The sequence below is a fragment of the Panthera uncia genome, assembly GCF_023721935.1.
Source record: "Panthera uncia isolate 11264 chromosome E2 unlocalized genomic scaffold, Puncia_PCG_1.0 HiC_scaffold_20, whole genome shotgun sequence".
Classification (NCBI taxonomy): Eukaryota; Metazoa; Chordata; class Mammalia; order Carnivora; family Felidae; genus Panthera; species Panthera uncia.
In genome coordinates, this window is record NW_026057589.1 from 7213524 (window position 1) to 7231774 (window position 18251).

An 18251-nucleotide genomic window follows, 5' to 3' on the forward strand; every position below is an offset into this window, starting at 1 on the left:
GAGTTCAAAATGGAAATTGAGGTCAGGATCCCAGATGCAGTTAAGCCTTCTAATAGCATCAGTTCCTCCTCCCCAATGTCTCCACTTCTTTGTCCAGGCCACCAACATCTTGGCAAGAATCTCCTGACTTCCTGCCTTGCTCCTCTGGTCCTCAATACCCCAGGTCTTTCTCAAACATGAAGATCTGATTATACACTCACATGCACGCTACCCCCAACCTGTATTTTTCAGTGCCTCCCTGTTGTCCACGGGATGATGGTCACAGTTTCCCAACTGAGCAGAGTTGAGCTAAGATGGGTTGCAGACACGTGGTTTATGCCATCTAATAAAAGGCCTGTGGCTTGCAGAGTTCTCTGTGCTTGATCCAAGCTGGCATCCTCCCTGCATCCTCTGAGACCCGCCCTTTCCTCCCCAGTGCCAGCTCTGGCCTGCACTGTGCATTTCCCTGGTCCTTTCTGATTGCCCTCTTCCTTCCCTTCTGCTCGCTTTTCACTGCCTTGAGTCTTTCCTTGATCTCCCAGGGTATGTTCATTGCTCCCCTGGGCTCCCAGTTCCAGGTGCTTCTCTATTTATGCATGCCGTGCACACTGGACTGTCCCTGTCTGTTGGCTAATTTGCCTCCCCAAATGACCGGGGTGCTGGGAAAGCTTTGGCACCTCTGAATCCCCACATAAAGTACAGTGCTGCAGGCACTCAGGCAGCCATGCTAGCTGTTCCTAGAACTGATGGATAGATGGACAAAGTGTGGGTGGACACATGAAAGGCCAAGTGGCTTCTCAGAGCTGCTGTTGAGAAGTCACTGGCACTGTTTAGGAGGTTGGACTAGATGCCCTCTAATGACCCTTCCAAGTCAGAGATCCTGTCCTCTCTCTTTTTTTCTTTCTGAAGACCACTGCATCCTTAATCATTGTGCTCCTCGGGTCTGTCTGGGATGTGCCTTTCCTGCAAGACATGCTTGGAGGCTCATGCTGGGGGAGGCCTCAAAGCTTCTAGTCTCCAACCATGTTGGGGAAGAAGTTAGGACTTGCTGGTGGTGCCTGTGGTGCTTTGGGTCAGGTGTAAGGAAGAAATTGTCTATGTGCCTCTAGTGTTTTGTCTACGTTGTCCCTGGGCTAGGCTGGGCTGCTTCAACTGAGGTAGGGAGAGGAGGGAGCCCTTTAGCCTGAGAACTTCAGACAAGGAGGTAAGATCTGGAATTTTTAATCTTGTTTGAGTTTACAACAAAGTCTGTGGCTTGGCTGCTAAAACTCCGTGCTGGTAAGGGCTGGGAGAGCTCCTTATAGGGAACAAGGTGAGGCATAGGCCTTAGGTGTGAGAAGTGGGCAGGGCAAGCAGCACAAGGTCGGCTCCTCCCCAACATCAGATGCATCCCACCTGTGGGCCTGGCCTCCGGACCTAGGCCTGGTCAGGAGAGCAGGAGCTGGCATTTCTATGGGCCTGTGGCAGCAGCCTATAGCTGGAAGAGGCGCTTGCTGGGCTGTAGGGCAGACTGGAGCAGGAAACCCCTTGTGCTGCCCTGGATTAGTTCTATCCCCAGTCCTAGAAAAGGAGTTTGTAGCTTGGGGTATGCGGCAGAGGAGGGTAGGAGGGTAGGAGGCACTCGGTCAAACTCCAGGTCAAGAGGCCAGGGCTGGGGACTCAGGGCAATGGAGGCTGAGCCAAAGGGTTGGTTACTGACCTGGCCCTAGAGCGTCAAGGTCAGGTCAGCCCCTCCCACGAAGCGGGACTGGATGCAGGCCACCTGGGGCAGTTGGGCTTGGAAGTGCCTGATGGCAGCCATGCTGATACCAGGGCACATGGACACATCTAACATCCGGAGCTGCTTGCACGCCTGCCCAATGGTATCCAGAGTTCTGTGGGGAGGCCTCCAGTGAGTGCCTGACCTGGCAGGGGGACCCAGCCCAGCCCCTGTACTGACTTGTGGTATCATCAGACAACTCACTGCTCTGTGAGCTGACTGCAGCTGGATAGGTTGAGGTGCCGCAGCCTCGGCCAGGAGCTGGCTGCCTGGGCCCAGCCCTCATCGCTGAGGAGGCTGCAGTGACTCAGCACCAAGTCCTCCAGGCTGGGGCAGCCCTTGGCCACAGCCACCAAACCCTTGTCTGTGAGTGCTGGCAACAGGCTCAGTGACAGTTGCCTCAGCTGGGGGAACCGGAGCACCTGCAAGGATGGGGGTGAGGAGTGGGAGGGTATGATAGGGCACTGGAGCCCAGGGCTCTTCCAGGTTCCCCCACCCCCAGCCAGAGGTAGCAGAAGCCAAAGAGAATGGAACTTCTTCCAAGCAAAGAGTGGGTTGGCCTGGGCCTGGCTCTAGTGCCAGGATCATCAGCCTATCCACACCTCCAGTCCCAATCCCACACCTTGGCCAAACTGGCATCAGTTAGCTTGCTGCAGGCTGTGAGGTCCAACTCCTGCAAGGCCCGCAGCATGAGTAGGGAAGGGCCCTGTGGCTGGGGAGGCTCCTTGGGGCCTGAGGCCTGATGCTCCAACTCTTGATGTAGCTGTGGGAAGAGGCTCCTGCTTCTCAGGTTCCTCCTGAGTTTGGCCCTCAAATGGTCCTAGAGAGACATTCAGGAGGGGCAGGGGGTGGGGGTGGGTAGCTGAATCCAGGGACCGCCCCTGCCTTCCATGACCTGCACCTGGGGCTCCTGTGTAGGCTCTTCATTTGGTTCCCCCAGCCCCAGAAGTCCCCAGTCTCGGAGCTCCTTGCACCAGGCCAGGCGCAGGACTGAGAGGTGGGTTAGGTAGGCACAGATGGCCTGCAGGGTCCTGTTGGTGAGGGCCACACAGGAAGATAAGTCTAGCACCCTGAGGCTTGGGCTCAGCACTGAGATCAGGGAGAGCACTGAGGCATCCTAGGAGGGAAGTGGAGAAGGGAGAGAGCAATGAGCAGGTGACTTCCACAAGGGTCCCTATGCAGGTTCTACTCAAGATTCCAGCCCCACAGGCAACAGAGAGCTACCAGTGGGTCCATAGAGGGAAGCAACAATGTCCCTGTGTTGGTGAAAGGTAGGGACACCAGGAGGAGTTTGCTGGAGGACAAAGGCCTAGATTGTCTGGGGCACCAAGGATGCAGGTGGAAGTTTCTAAAGTATCTGCCCTGCCTGTACTCCAGGCCCCTCCTGAAGGTGTGGGCTGAGGCAGCCCTCTGACCACAGCTTATTGGACTCTCATTGGACATCTGACCCTAGCTGAGCCAGTCAGGTATGCTCCCTCTAGAATGTGAAGCAGAACTCTGAGGTCACTGTGGGGGTAGGGCTGCCACCTGCCAGAAGCAGGAGCTAAGGGCAGAGTAGAGGAAGCTGGTTTGTAAAGAGATGCAGAGATAAGTGGGAGAGCTGATAAAGAGACACATGGCGGTAACAGGAAGACAGAGTGGGGCAGGGCAAGAGAAGCACTTGTGGGGGAAAGGAGACGGTGTTCAGGTTGGAATGCCCTGGGTACATTGACAGTTTGAAGGAATGATTCACTAAAGAGGGAGAGACTGATACTGCCAAGTTAGGGATGCCACCCAGAGGGACAGGGCTGAGTCCTAATGAACTGGCTGCAGCCAAGAAATGACCCTGTGACACATCATATTACCTCTGTCAGGCCCTGCCTGAGCAACCTCCCTGTGTAACCTGCCTCCAGAACGAACACCTGCACTCAGTACCCCTACCCAGACTGCCCGGGTCACCGAGCACTTTGCATACGAGGTGTGTGCCACCTTGTGGGCTGGGCCAGCCTGGTGTCCTGGACCTCCCTACATGCAGGCACACGGTAGGGGCTGAGCGGGGGAGTGCTGGCAGCAGCACTGTCTGTCCAGGCTCCTTTCCCCTTGTGTCCTAAGTTCTGTTCTCACTACTGTTCCTTGGACATAAACATTGGGCAGTTCCTCCCTGCTGCCACATGTGCAACTCCCCCAGCCACAGCCCTGGAGAGGAAGGAAGGAGATGGTGTGCTCACCTTGAGTGAGGCGCAGTAGGCCAGGCTGAGGGAGGCCAGTGGGGCTGGAGCTCTGTGCCCTGAACCCAGGGCCTGAGCCAGGCCCCACCCACTCACCAGGCAGCACTCTGCCAGGTCCAAGCTCTGCAGCTCCTGCAGGCCCCCCAGGGCCGTACATCCTGCGTCTGTCAGCCGCTGCAACTTCCTCAGGCTGAGGCGCTGCAAGTGTCCCAGGCCCCGGCTTATGGCCACGAGTGCCCCGTCAGCCAGTCCTGAGCAGCCGCCGAGGTCCAGGGAGATCAGGCCCGATTGCAGGCAGCAAAGGGCAGCCACAGCCTCTGTGGAGAGGTCCTGGCAGCCATGCAGGCTCAGTTCCTGCAGCTGCAGCCCGGCCACCTGACCCAGGGCCTGCAGGGCCTCAGGGAGCAAGCCAGTGCCACTCAGGTCCAGGGCATGCAGCCTACTAGCCCTTTCCTTCACGAACCGCAGCAGGTTGTGGAAGGAGAGTTGGGAGGGGGAGGAGTCTTGGGGGCCAAGGGAGCCCCAGGCTGGGCCTAATTCAAAGGTGAGGTGACAGTAGGCCAAGGAGAGGCGCTCCAAGCTGGGGGCACAGCTGCTGAGCCGGTTGAAGCTGAGGTCGGTCAGGTCCCACAGGCCAGCCAAGTTGAGCTCACAGAGGCCACTCAACACCTGCTGGACACGCTGTGCCGTCTCGGGCTGAGCTAGTAGCATGCCCGATGTGAAGAGGCTGTTGCAGCCACTGAGGTCAAGGATACGCAGGGCTGGGCAGCCTAGGATCAGGGCCACAAAGGCGGCCTCCGAGGGGCTGCCCCCACTGAGGCACAAGCTCTGCAGATGCGGGCCCAAGTGGTAGGCAACACACTCCAGCACCTCATGCGAAGCTGGTGAGTCATCCAGGTTGGTCAGGCTGACGCAGGTGACGCCCCTGAGGCCCAGGCTCTTGATGGCCGGGAGGGAGGCAGAGGACACAGGGATGTTGTACTGCACATTGGTCTAAGGGGCAGCAATAGGACTGGGGTTAGCCCTCTGGCTTCAGAGAGGGTTGGCCATCAGGTCTCTGAAGCCAGAGATCAGGGAAGGACCCTGTCACAATGGAGACCGCTGTGCTGTGTGGTGTCATGTGTGGTCGAAGGGGACAAGTCACTCTGGGGCTCAAAGGGGATGACTTGAGGGGAGGGCAGGAAGGTTAGTGATGGATGGGACTGGATGCCTACAGAGGGGTGGGGCATTGGCATGCTGGGCACAGGGTGCTGGGGGTGGCCTAGAGGAGAGCCAGTGAAGCCCCCAGGAGGCAGAAGGAGGAAGTATGATAGATCCCAAACTTTGGGCCTTTCAGAAGGTGGCCCTGAGACCCACAGACTCAGCTCCTACTCCAGAGAGTCAGAGCTCAGCATTAGCTAAGCAACCAGCCTCCTTCGCTTTCTCAAGAGCATATAAATAGCCCTCAGAACAGCCGAAGGCAGTAAGAAGCAAAGCAACTGTCACCACCACGCCCTGGGTGGCCTGGGTGCCAGAGGTCTAGGGCAGGCAGTGAGGCCTTGGTCCCCTGGTGGCTTCAGTATCTCAGCCACATGAATGTTTGCAAAAATGGGTTTTGTGTGTAAGCAAAAATGTGTGCATACATGTGTGCATATGTGTGTGTATGCACCAACATGTGTGGGCCCTGCAGGCTCCAGAGTTCAAGATGTGCTTGAGATCCCTGGGGTTCATCTCTGGAGTGTCCATCTTCTTTGTCCAGGTAAGGAAGGAGAAGTCTCCTATTTCTGTGGGCAGAAGCTAAGAGAATGAATCTTGTGGTGCCAAGAAAGTGGGGCTGGCCCTGCTGTGGAGGAACAGGGGAGAGTGGAGAGTCCATGGCTGGTGTGGGGTGGAGCTCAGAGGCGAGCTCAGGGTTAAGTCAGGAGAACAGGCTGGCTTGCGTAGACATTTGGGGAGTCCCAGTTTTCACAGAAACTTCCCTGATTTTGTGCCAAAGGGAAGTTGGGACAGGTCTGTGAGGAACAGGTATGGGGGAGGTTTTTTCTACCTTTGATGGATGCCCAGGGTGCAGGCAAGCAGTACTCAAAAGCTCTTGCTTTAATCCATCAACGTGATCCCAATGCAAGAAAGCAAGCTCTCTAAAAAACCTGTCCTGTAAGTTACTGCAAGAACAAACGATGTTTCCCACTTCTACCCCACAGAACATCATCAAAGGGAAGTCAGAAAGGTAGAAATGACACATAATACACACTCCTACAAGACACTTATTATAGGATTCTCCCAGGAAGACACATGAAACTCATTCCCGGGTAGAGAAACTAGGCTGGCTTCTGTCACAGAGAGAAACAGATACCTATGGCTGTCATCATGGGAAGGAGTGTGTGGTGAGAAATGGGGGCCTGGGGCACCTGGCTGGCTCAATCGGCAGAGCATGTGACTCTGGATCTCAGGGTCATGAGTTCAAGCCCCACTTTGGGCATGGAGCCTAAAAGGAAGGGAAGGGAAGAAATGGGGGCCGGCTCCTGACTACTTCCACGGGAATCAGGGGTCAAACTGGGCTCCCTGTCCAGATCCCATTCCAGGAATGTAGGGATTGTGGGCCAGAGGATCACTTCCCACAGCCCCCTCTCATGGACACTGGGAGACAGTGGAGTAGTGGGAACCCCAAGGGCCTGCGTTCCTCTCTAAGATTTAAGGAGAGTGGGAAGATCCCACTGGGTGGGGAAGGTGATACAAAATGATGAAAAGAGCAGGGAGAAAAGGTTCTAGAAAAGAATGGTAAAGCAGACCTCCAGCCATTTGAAAGCCCTGCCTGACAGAGGAAGCAGTCTGATGATGAAGAGTATGCTGTGGCTGCCAAGCGCAGAGCAGGGCTGGCTGCTGAGGCAGTACTACCTCCACCTTCCCATCCTGTGCCCCCACCCCCCCACCCCCAGGGGCCCGCCGTAGTCCTTGTTTCTCTTGCTTCCTGAGCCTTGGCAGCCAGGAATGTTCTCCTGTTCTTCCCTCTCCCACAACCTCCCTATGAACAGGTAGATGAACAGCTGAGGGGGGGCAATGGTAGTCAGCCTAGAGTCCAAGTCCAGGGTTGGTTGGTGGCAATAAAACCCATCAAATAAAGGCACAGGACCTGATGTAAAGCAGGTCTTAGCAGCTACTGGGAGAGGTGTGTGTGTGTGTGTGTGTGTGTGTGTGTGTGTGTGTGTGTTGAGATTTAAGACCGCCTCCTTGCTCCCCACTGTTTTTCTTGGTGGTGTGGGGGCAGCCTCTAAGCCATCACCCAGGTGGTCTGCCTTAGACTCAAAGCGCAGGTGCCCAGGAGCAGCCTTTTAGTGATATTTTTCATTTGTGGGGAGCAGAGCAACAGACAGAAGAAGCAGTCTCCTGGATTCTGGTCTTTAGCCCCAGTGTAGGAAGGTACCCTTCCTAGGCCCTAGGAAGATGCTTCTAGAGGTCCAAAGGAGGACTGCAAGCATATCTGCTCTAGTTCCAGCTGCCTCATCCACAAAGGAGCCAACTAAGCCCCATGTCCTTTTTTCACAATGCTGGCATCTTAACAGTAAATGCCAAGTCATTTGGAAAATGCCCTAAATCTGCTAAAAGGGGCACATACCCCTTGACTGTGAGAGGCCAAGACTTCATTGTACCTAATGAAGCCCTGAGCTGAAACTGCAGGCTTGTGGGCAAGATTGGAAACCCATCTGATAGAGAAATGGCTCTCCCATCTGCTGGCATAGGGATCCCAAACAGCATGCTGTTCTCCAGAAGAAAGTGTATGCTCTGGCACCCAGGGGCTTTGGTCTATAGAGAGGAGCTAGACCTTGGGGGTCATTTCCAGAGGCTCCGGGAGGCCTTTATAAACACCCCAAGCAAGAGAAGGCAGTGGGGGGCAGAAGCTGAGCTGTCCTGAGTTCTTCACAGAGACCAACCCAGTGGCAGGCAACCAGGCTCTCACCGGAATGGGCAGATCCCGTGTTGGGGGGAGGGCAGGGGGGCACGGCCTTTGTCTACCTTCTTATTTGAGAAAAACTGGGATTAAGCGGGGGTAGGTCAGGGAGAATGACAAGTCATCAATCCAGCATCCTAGCTTGGCCTGGTGAGGCATGAACCCCAGTCATGCTTTGGTGAACCAGTATCTTTGGTAGCACATACTAGCAGGGGGCGCTGCTTCCTTATCAACCTGCCCACAAGTGAGCCCTGGAAGATGGTTCCTGACAATGAATTCTGAAAATTGCTCTCTGGGACATGGTTGTGGTGGGATGTCAGCAGAACCCTAGATGCCATGTACCTGTGGCCTGGCCCTCCAGTGCTCCCAGCCCGGGTGGGGCTGAGTTTTGCAGAGCCACCAAACAGGTCTTTGTCAGCATCCCATCTAGGCCTCACAGTTAGCTGGAGGAGCCCCAGTGCTGAGATGGTGGATTCTACGATCTCAAACTCTGCCCTGGCCTCTTTCTCCTCACTCCCTTATCCTATTCGAATCTATTCCTTCCTGACTGCCCACTTTTCTTCTCCTGCCCTCTCCTTATTTGCTGGACTCAAAGAACCTCTGCCCTGATTACTTCCCCTTGGGGTCCTGTGGCCCTGCCTGTCATGCTGCCGTGCCCATTCTTCTTGCCCCCAGCCCTGCCAGGGACTATGAGACCGCTGCCTCCTCTGGGTCTATGCTGGGAGTACAGAATTCTGCCTGTGGGAGCCACAGTCTCCCCTCTTGCCTCCCCCACTGCCACCTCCTCCCCACCTTCTGGCTCTCTTTTCATCCCTCTCAAGGTTTCTCTCCATGCCCACCATTCTCTCCAGCCCCTGACACAAGTGCACCACCCTCCCCTCACTCCAACCTTCCCAGAGATGACCTGTTGTGTTTCAGAGAGAAGCCAAAGCCATCAGGTGGGAAGGCCCTCCCTTTGCCCTGTTCATATTCACCAGTTGTCAGGACCCATCCTAATCTCCTTCCCTCTCTTGCTCCTAATCCCCTTCTCTGGGCCTACTGGGCCTGCCCCACCTTCTTCCATAGTAACCCGCAGTCCACTGCTCCTTCCTCAGTTTACAAATACCCCAGAGTCACAAAAAAGGCCTCCCTTGATCCTGCCTCCCTCTCCTCATTACTCCTGCTTCTCCCCTTTCCTCTGACGTCAGGTCTCTTGGAAGCATGTGGGCACACCTATACCTGAGCTAGCCGCCTTTTTACCCCTTGCCTCACCCACTTACCCCTCCCATCCAGCAAGGTCATCAACAACTGGGGGCTCCTCTCAGACCTCCTACAAGTGTCCTTTCTGCCATGCCACCTGCTGTGGATGGCCAGTTTCCTCCATGCTATGTCCCACTGGGGGCTCTGTGGCTCTGCCTGCTTGGCTCTCCTCCTACTGTCTAGCCTATTTCCCATCAGCCTCTTTTGGGGTCACCAAAGAAGAGAGAGAGTGAGTTCCTCATGGTATGTTCCACCCCACCACACACACACACACACGTACATGCACACACTCTCTGCTGTCCTCCCTGTGCGCCCTGGCAGACTGCACTTCATCCCAGTCCAACGATTTTATCTGCGGACCCTGGGAATTAGTTACCCGATGGAACTCGCCAGATACACAGGTGTAACACGACCACGTCTGAATTCACTGTCTTATCCCCCACTGATGCCCCTTTTTCTTAACTCTTAGTGCCCTCTACCAAGTCACCCAAGTCAGAGATCTGGGAGCCATTCTAGACCCTTCTCTCACACTCCACATTCATGGTGACCAAAGTCCCTTCCATCTCATCTCTCTGACACACTGTAGCATGCATGTCCCTCTGTTCCTGCCTCATAGCTTGTGCCCTAGATCAGGTTCCTGTATTGTCTCTCAGAAATACATTACAGCAGTTGTCCCCTTTTGAAGGTCCTGGCCCTCAGTCTTTCTGGCTCCATTCTAGCCTTGGTACTGTCACCAGGTGATCCTTACAAAAGGCAAATTGACCATGCTCTTCAGACCCCTTGAAGGTTCTCTGCTCCATGCGATGGAGGCTGAGCTTCTCTGCCATCACTGGAGCCCTGCCTACTTCTTTGGGCCCAGCTTTCCCACACCTGCCCCCGCTCCCCCTCCCTCCCGCCCCCAGCCCTGGCTCTGGGAATGGCACTTCTATTGGTGCCTCATGGTGCCATGCCTCCACTTGGCTGCTTTTTCTGTTTGGTTGTAGTGATGGGTGTGAGGGTTGTCTCACCTCTCACCTACTCCTATTTGTCTATTTGGCAAATATTTATTCCCCTCTCTAGCCCCATCCCAGGCACGCCCTTCTCCATGAAGTCTTTTCTGAATCTTCTCTGATCCCCTGTGTCCCACACAAGACTCCAAATGCAGCACTACTACTACCTACCCACTCCTTTGGCTTGTGCTTGCTACCAACTGACAAGTGCTGTGCCTCCCCCAGCCCTGCAGCCCCAGGGCCCAGCATAGGGCTAGGCACAGACAGGCAGCATCAGTATCTGAGTGAGTGAGGGCTCTCTGAGCAGCTCTGGTAACTCTCCCACTTCCTTCTGCCCTGGAAGATTCCAAGCCTTTGTGCTGAGGCCCCTGCCTCTACCTCTCTTTTTACTTTCCTATGACAATGTGGCCCCCAGATTCACCCAGCAAAGAGGCCACTAGCTTCAGAGGAGCTTCCTCAGCAAACTGCTCCACACTGCCACTTCCTGAGCAGAAGCGACATCCTCCCCACCCTATCGAAGACCAGGCCTGTATCACCTCAGGTGGCATCGGACCATTTCTCACCTCTCTTCTTCATTCATTCACATTCGCCCCTCCTTTATTACTCTCCACAGCATAAGAACACATTTGAGATTTCTCCCAATGAAAATCCTTTTGTCAAGTCCCCTCAACCTCTCATTATTGCCCCATTTATTTCCTTCCTTTCATGGGGAAATTTCTTGCAAAGGAGGTCAACTGTCTACACTGTCCTTCTTATCTCATTCATTCCTCCACACACCTGGCTTTTCCTCCAGATGCCAAGTGTTGCTGAAGTCACTGGGGACCTCTCTGGACATTGGACATCACAGACACTATCTGCTCTTTATTTTCTCGACTCTTCACGGGATATGACACTGTTAGTCATCCACTCAACACTGTAAATGCTCTCCATTTATGACTTCTGCCCGCTCTTCTCACTGTAATCTCCTCTATGCCTCACTGGTGCCTCCTCCATACCATGCCCTTAGACTGGTGTACTCCCCCTCGGGATTCTGTGGCCTGCTCTTCCTATGGATCGTCATGTGCTCCCTGGGGCAAGTTACTTAGATCCATGTTTCAACCTCTACCCATTCTGTAATGATACCCAACTCTGTATTTATTACTGAGACACTTCTCTTGAACTCCTCATTCAGAAATTCAACAACCAACTGCATCTCACCATCTAGATGTCTCATACTTCAATTTTCCACAAGTCCAACTATCTTTACACACTAACTAAGCTCAATGATACAGGATAGATTACATGACAACAGACCCTCTGTGTATACACACATTTAATGTGTGACAGAGGAGAAGTCCAACCCAGAAAGGAAGGGGAAGATTATATATAAATGGTATGAGGGCTATTTGAAAACTAATTAGTTTAGTTTCTTATCTGACAGCATAAATCAAAAGAAATTTCGCCAATTAAAAAAATTACTATAGAAACTAAAACCATAAAATAGAAGAAAAAATTGTGTTGTGAACCTAAAACCTCTCTAAAAAATAGAGTCTAATAAAAAAAAGGAGAGAAATATGAGGGACATCAAATCACTGAGGAGGCAAGGGGTCTCCAAATTTAAAAAGCAAGAAAACAAAAGATGTTCAGGATCCACAACATAGAAATTTAACCTCTGTATCTCATAAATAAGCACATACCTACAAATCAAATTCAAAGGCAAATATGTTAGGAATATATTTCAATGAATATGTAAAAGATTAATCTCTTTAATATATAAAAGGTTCATACAAATGGATAAGGAAAATACTACGATGCTAATGATTAAATGGATAAAGAACATGAATAGACAAGAGAAGGAAATAGAAATGGTCAGCTAATGAGAAAACTGTTCAACCTCAGGAATATTCAAAGAAGTCAAAGTTAAAACAAACAAGGAGCTTTCACTGCTTGCCTTTCAAACTGTCACAGATGTCTGCACGCACTTCTGAGCTGGGCTGTCTCCCCACCCCCCGACTCACCCTCTCCAGTCCACTCTGCACTGCAGAGATCTAAGACACATCACACCTTGTCACTCCCCTGCCTTAACATTCCTTTAAAGGCTCCGTGATGGTAATCAGGATGGAACCCCAGCAATAGTGCCAGTTTGCAGCCTGACCTCTCTTTAGCTTCATCTCCCACCACTTCTATCTAAGTTCTAGTCACATGGAACTTGTGTGGTCATTTCCAGAACTATTTCACACCTTGGCGCCTTCACCTGTGCTGTTACCAGTATGGAAGACCAACCTTCACCCTTATCCTATTCCATGAGGAAACTTTCCCTGATGCTGCTGCTCTCCTTTGGATGCCCTTCTTCCTGTTCTTGTTGCACCCTTCATTCCAATGTCATAGCACCCAACACACGACATCACGATCACTAACGTACTTGTCTTTCTCCTTCACTGGACTATGAGCTCCTCTGGGCAGGGGACTATGTCTTATTCATCTGTAAAGTCCCAGCACTGTACCCAGAGCCAAGTATGTATGAATGTAACATATGTGTGAACAAGTGTGCATGGATGGATGGATGGATGGATGGATGGATGATGTATGAGCAGGGCCACAAGCAAACTGAAGTGACAGACAACTGAGAATGGGCCAGATGAGGGTGGCCACCTTACCTCCCGAAGAGCATTCTGGGCTGCACAGTACCAAGCCCGACTCACGAGGGAGGCCTCTTTCTGATCTGACAGAGTCAGGAAGCTCAGAATATATGTGAGCATCTGAGGGAAAAAGACAGGACATTGGAAACTGTAAGAACTGGGGGCCTTTGGAACCTTCTCCACCTGGTAGAATAGTAGGTCTGAGGGGACTGGAATACTGGCTTCTAGTTCATCTTTAATCCTAAGCTTCATGGGGTCTTCACTTCCCCTCTCCAGCCTCTAAGGATCTTTCCTGTGAACAAACCATTCCTGAGCCCCGCCTGGATGCAGGTTTGTACTGATTGATAAAAAGCAAACTTCCCACTCAGTGTGGTAAAAAGAGCCTGGGCACTGGGACTAGATAAACCTAGTTCAATTGCTTATCTATCACCTGACCTCTCTGAGTCTTGTTTTTCTCATCTGTAAAATGGCAAATGTAGTGAGATCTAAATGGGTTATGGTGAGCATCAAGTAACATAGTAAAGGGTCTGGCATAGGACCTCAGACACAGCAAGTCAGGTCTCTTCCTCTGATCTTCAGAAGCCACACCCCATCCACCTGCCATCACAGGTCAGGCTCTGGGTCTTCCCTCTTTCCCCATCTTCTCCACTGCCAACTCGCTTTCTCAGCTGGCTGTTAAGCTATGATCCCAGCAGGACCCAGCCCAGGTGCTCAGGCCGTCACTCCACACATGCTCTGTGAGGCTGGAGGCCCTATAAGGGACTGGGAATGGAGTCGCCTGTGAGGCCAGGAATGATCTAATATTAACTATTCTTTTCTTCTGGAATCTTCTCTCCTGGACTATTGTGACACTGTGTTTTCCAGGGTTCCACTCACCACTCCAATTGCCCTGTTTCTGGATTCTTCTGTGGAACCCAGGGTTCAGACCTATGTCTTTCAATCTGAGGTTTACTTCCGAGGATAATAAATTTGTTGCATGGCTTCAACAGTTACCTCTACAGGAACAACCAACAATTCAATATCCCCCTATTGTCTCATCATTCATGTGCTGGTCCAGTGTTGCCAATTGTCCACAGGATCCTTCATCTAAATGTTTTACTATCACCTTTATCTCAACCAAAATTCATATTCTCAGTCTAAAGCATCTCTTATTCCCAACTTTCCAGTATCTGAACTTCAATGCCAACAGTGCATCTCACCTGAAGATCCTGATACTTTGAACTCTTCCTGCTCTTCTGTCCCTTGCTGTCAGATACAGGTGTACAGCACAAGCTTTAGGCCAGGCTAACTTAGACTCATTCAAATCCCCACTCTACTGCTTCTGAGCTCTGTGACTTATGTGGCCTCAGGCAAGGTAATTGACCTCTCTCAGCTTCAGTTTCCATACCATACACATATACACAGGTATATGTACATATATTTAATAGATATAATGTGCTTGACAACTAGTAAATGTTCCATAAATGGTTGCTGGATTGCTGCTACTAATATTTTTACCACTGAAACTTTAGAACCTCAGCAGCCCCAGACGTGGGGCGCTTCTACAATCTCCCACCTGCCTCCAGGCTCATCCTTGCTAGTCATTCTGCACACTGCAACAAGGTTAACTTTCCTAAAAAAAACCCCAGCATTCAGTCTTAGGATATCCCTGATGAAAACCTGCAGGGTACCCTAATGCCCTGAGGACAAAATCTCCACTCTTGGGTCAGCACTGCCAGGCCCTATGCCTGACTGGATCCCTAATCCCAGAGCTTCCCCAGTTCAGTCTCCCCACTGTCCTATAAACATAGCATGCCTATTACTTTTTGCCTATGTGGGTCTCTTTCCTGGAATGCCCTTCCTTAACCTTGACCTCACCAGTGCATTCTAATCTCTTCTTCCTTTCTTTGATTCCTAGCACCAGAAGGTACTCAGCCAATACTTACTGGATTGAACTAAAGATGGACAGTCCTATATCTCTATTTTCACCAAAGCCCTCTACCTCTATTTTCACCAAAGGTTTGCTAAGGGAAGGGATCACTTTACCTGAGAGAAGTACTGGGGACTGGGGAGAACAGCCTTCTAGGCCAGGAAGGCTAGGCATGGGGAAGAGAACACTGATGAGATTGGGACTGACTAAGCCCCCAATCCCAGGGGAAGGCAGGGAAGCCTATCTGAGCCAAGTTAAGACAGTGGCCATCCTGTCTTCTGGGGCTCAGCAACCAACCCAAAAAGCAAAGGGAGAGGGCAGTACACCTGTCCTCTCTGAGGGGAGGGAGCATGATTCTTTGAACTGAGAAGGGGGTAGCTTTTCTAGAGGGAAGAAGAGGCAGTGATAAGGATGAAGAGGCCATCCCATGAACCCCATCCTAAGGGGCTACTAGAGATAAAACTGGTCATTCCTAGGATCTATGGAGATGGAACAAACATCCTCTGGAGCCCAGGAGATAAAGGATGCCATGGCAGGGGAGTCAGCGGAGTGGGAGCTGTCTTATTTTTGCTAAGGAGAAGGAGCACCGTTCCAGGGCCAATGAGTAAAGGGTGACTTGCCTCTCACGGACAGCAGGAGGGGGCTGCCAACTCTCAAGGCAAAAGGGATGGAGAGACCATCCCAGGAGACCACTGGCAACAAAACCTGTTATCTGTCTCTGGCCAATGGCGACAGAGTGCTCTTGCTCCAGGCTAAGGAAAAGGCGCAAACATCCCGTGGGGTGAAGGAGGTAGGGGCAGCCATCACTAGGGGCCTAGGGAGTGGGGAGCAGGCCTGTCTTCGGTGAAGTAATTCAGCGACTGTGCCTGGAATTGATTGAAGGGGGCAGTCTGCTTCCCACCGCCAGGGGGAGGGGCAAAGGGAATGAAGTGATCACCCCAAAGAGACCAACGAGGATAAGGCCGGTTACCCTTCGGGGACGATTGTATGAAACGGACATCTTCCAGAACTGAGGGGGAAGGGGCGGCCATCTCTAGAGAGGTGGGTAGGCTGAGACCCTGCCCTGGTTGAGGTGACAAGGCAACCAAATCGTGGGGCCGATGGGGGTGGAGAGAATGGTTCCCCCAAGCTAAGGTGATAGGGTGGCCCAAAGGCGGGGCCGTTACCCATAGCCAGCAGATCCTGGGATCTCCCCGGCGGGTCGTTTCAGCCAGGCGGGCAGAGCCGGGCGAGCTGTCTGACAGCCCCTCCCCACAGCCCGGGACCCCGAGGGCGGAGCCTGTCCCAAGCTAAGTCTGAGGGCGGACTCCTCTCACCTCCTGGGGCAGCGACTCCGCCATCACATCCCAGCCGCCACCGCCCCCGTGCAAGCCTTTCTGGGAAATGTAGTCTTACCGACTTTCGGGGGGAGGGTCTTGAGAAGGAAGTGGATCCCCCACTTCCGTCACAGTTGTGACGATTTGGGTCTGCACCGGAAGTGCCTGTGCTGCCGATGTGGTACCTTTTGACCACGGTTTCGGTCTCTCTGCCTTGTTTTCCTTGCTGGGTGTTTGCGTCGCGCCATGGCGGTAAGGAGGGCGGGTAGGGCGGGGTTCGCAATGGCCGAACCTTCCCGGGGTCGGGAGACTGAAAACAGAGGAAGGACATCAAGGGAAGCGGGTCAGCCAGAGGGGGGCGCCGTGAGGTGGCCCTACCGTACTAGAGCTAGCGGGAGGAATGGAGCCGCGCACGACCATGGGAGAAGTGGTCCGGGAGGGGAGTGAGCGTCAGTACCACGCTGTCCCAGACCTGGCCGGAGATCTTAGGGGCCTGAAAGGGGTTGGGCGTCAGCCAAGATCTGGACTACTCCAGCAAAGGCCGGAAGGGCGCACCATTCAGCGCCCCTCAGGAGTCCCCCATGAAGGGGTTGTCAGCCCAAAGCTGGACCTTACCAGGGGAACCAGAACATACCAGCCTAGTGTTGGAATTTTCCAGGGTGAGCAAGAGGTGATCGTAGCTAAGGGGTGCAGCACAGATGGTGTCAGCTCTAACCAGGATGGAATGGAGGAGGGGTGTACATCCCTAGGATTGTGCTAGATTGAGCACCATGGGGATCTGGGTTAGGTGCAGGAGTAATTCTGTAGCTAATCAGAGTGGTGGGCAGGGTGAGGAGGACCCTGGCTGAGGAGGGCTCTGACAGCATCTTACCATCCCTCTGCAGCCCAAGGGCAAAGTGGGCACGAGAGGGAAGAAGCAGATATTTGAAGAGAACAGAGAGACTCTGAAGTTCTATTTGCGGATCATACTGGGGGCAAATGTAAGTGCCTTCCTCCTTTCTTCTGTGCCCACCCAAGGTCCCATTGTCCTCATTTCTGGGTGTGTGTGAGTGAGTGAGTGAGGGGGTGGTATGTGACAGCCATGTGTAGTTTTCCAGAAGAAAACTACAATTAAAGAAAGGAGAATGGGCCCTGGCACAAAGAAAGTGCTGAGTAGTCAAAACAAAACAAAACCAAAAAAAACAAATGAGGGTTTGAGTCTCAGATGAACTTGAGCCCATTCTTCTGATCCCAAATACACATGGCCTTCTTTCCTGGACTGACACATCAGAGGGGAGCCGGGGTACTCAGGACACGGGAAACAGACCCCTTTACCCCACAACCCTATGAGAAACAACTTGTCTCTTTCCACAGCCTGGCCTAACTTTTGGTCAGAGTCGAGGGAGACCCGTGGTTTAGGGTAGGTTTTGATTCCAGCCTGACCATGTATCTGCTTACAGGCCATTTACTGTCTTGTGACCTTGGTGTTCTTCTACTCATCTGCCTCATTTTGGGCCTGGGTAAGTGTCCCCTTTCCTGGGGAGTGGGTGAGTGTGTAGGGTTAGTGGCTGGCCTTTGATACCATTCTTATTCTGCAGATGGCCCTGGGCTTTAGCCTGGCAGTATATGGGGCCAGCTACCACTCTATGAGCTCAATGGCACGAGCAGCCTTTTCTGAGGATGGGGCCCTGATGGATGGTGGAATGGACCTCAACATGGAACAGGGCATGGCAGAGTGAGTGTCCCCCGCTGCCAGCCCAGGTGAGCGGCCCCAGGGCTGGGGTTTTGGGGCCCAGATAGCCCAAGACCCACAATTGCCCACAACTTGAAAGGGTAGAAGGGAGATGAACTGGGGCCCATCTCCTGTTTTTGGCCCTTGCAGCCTCCTTTCTATTCACAGGCACCTTAAGGATGTGATTCTACTGACAGCCATCGTGCAAGTGCTCAGCTGCTTCTCCCTCTACATCTGGTCCTTCTGGCTTCTGGTGCGTGGGTTGTAGGGCTCCCAAGAAGTGAATGGGGCATCTAAACTTTCTATTCTTTCATTTCTTGCACCAGGCTTCAAGTTAACTTTTCTGTCCTAGGCTCCGGGCCGGGCCCTGTACCTTCTGTGGGTGAATGTGTTGGGCCCTTGGTTCACAGCAGACAGTGGCACCCCAGCACCAGAGCACAATGAGAAACGGCAACGCCGACAGGAGCGGCGGCAGATGAAGCGGTTATAACCACTGGCATTGTGGCCACAGGCTGCACGGCCCCCATGCCAGGAGCAAGGAGGGCCTCGTCCAGGGCCCAAAAGCAGTCTAAGGTATAGGATTGTTGAATAAATGGCTC

At 52.8% G+C, this 18251-nt stretch overlaps 2 protein-coding genes across 7 annotated transcripts; one reads left to right on the forward strand and one right to left on the reverse strand.

Moving 5' to 3' along the window:
- Positions 1-1184: 1184 nt before the first annotated feature.
- Positions 1185-16051, reverse strand: LOC125916575 (F-box/LRR-repeat protein 2-like). 5 transcript variants are annotated; one of them, XM_049622856.1, is made up of 8 exons: positions 15942-16051; positions 12735-12836; positions 3946-4938; positions 2640-2855; positions 2361-2558; positions 1943-2160; positions 1679-1853; positions 1185-1539 (listed from the first exon to the last, which is right to left on the reverse strand). In XM_049622856.1, the coding sequence occupies exons 1-7, from the start codon at positions 15963-15965 to the stop codon at positions 1685-1687; spliced, it is 1920 nt and encodes a 639-aa protein (XP_049478813.1). In that variant the 5' UTR covers positions 15966-16051; the 3' UTR covers positions 1185-1539; positions 1679-1684. The 5 variants fall into 5 exon arrangements, with proteins under 5 accessions (XP_049478813.1, XP_049478815.1, XP_049478812.1 ...); XM_049622858.1 differs by having other exon boundaries at positions 1185-1853; positions 2361-2501; XM_049622855.1 differs by having other exon boundaries at positions 1185-1853.
- Positions 16052-16104: 53 nt separating this feature from the next.
- On the forward strand, positions 16105-18184 carry TMEM208 (transmembrane protein 208). 2 transcript variants are annotated; one of them, XM_049622878.1, is made up of 6 exons: positions 16105-16193; positions 16826-16921; positions 17381-17440; positions 17519-17655; positions 17803-17905; positions 18005-18184. In XM_049622878.1, the coding sequence occupies exons 1-6, from the start codon at positions 16188-16190 to the stop codon at positions 18140-18142; spliced, it is 540 nt and encodes a 179-aa protein (XP_049478835.1). In that variant the 5' UTR covers positions 16105-16187; the 3' UTR covers positions 18143-18184. The 2 variants fall into 2 exon arrangements, with proteins under 2 accessions (XP_049478835.1, XP_049478836.1); XM_049622879.1 differs by having other exon boundaries at positions 17821-17905.
- The last annotated feature ends 67 nt before the right edge of the window (positions 18185-18251 follow it).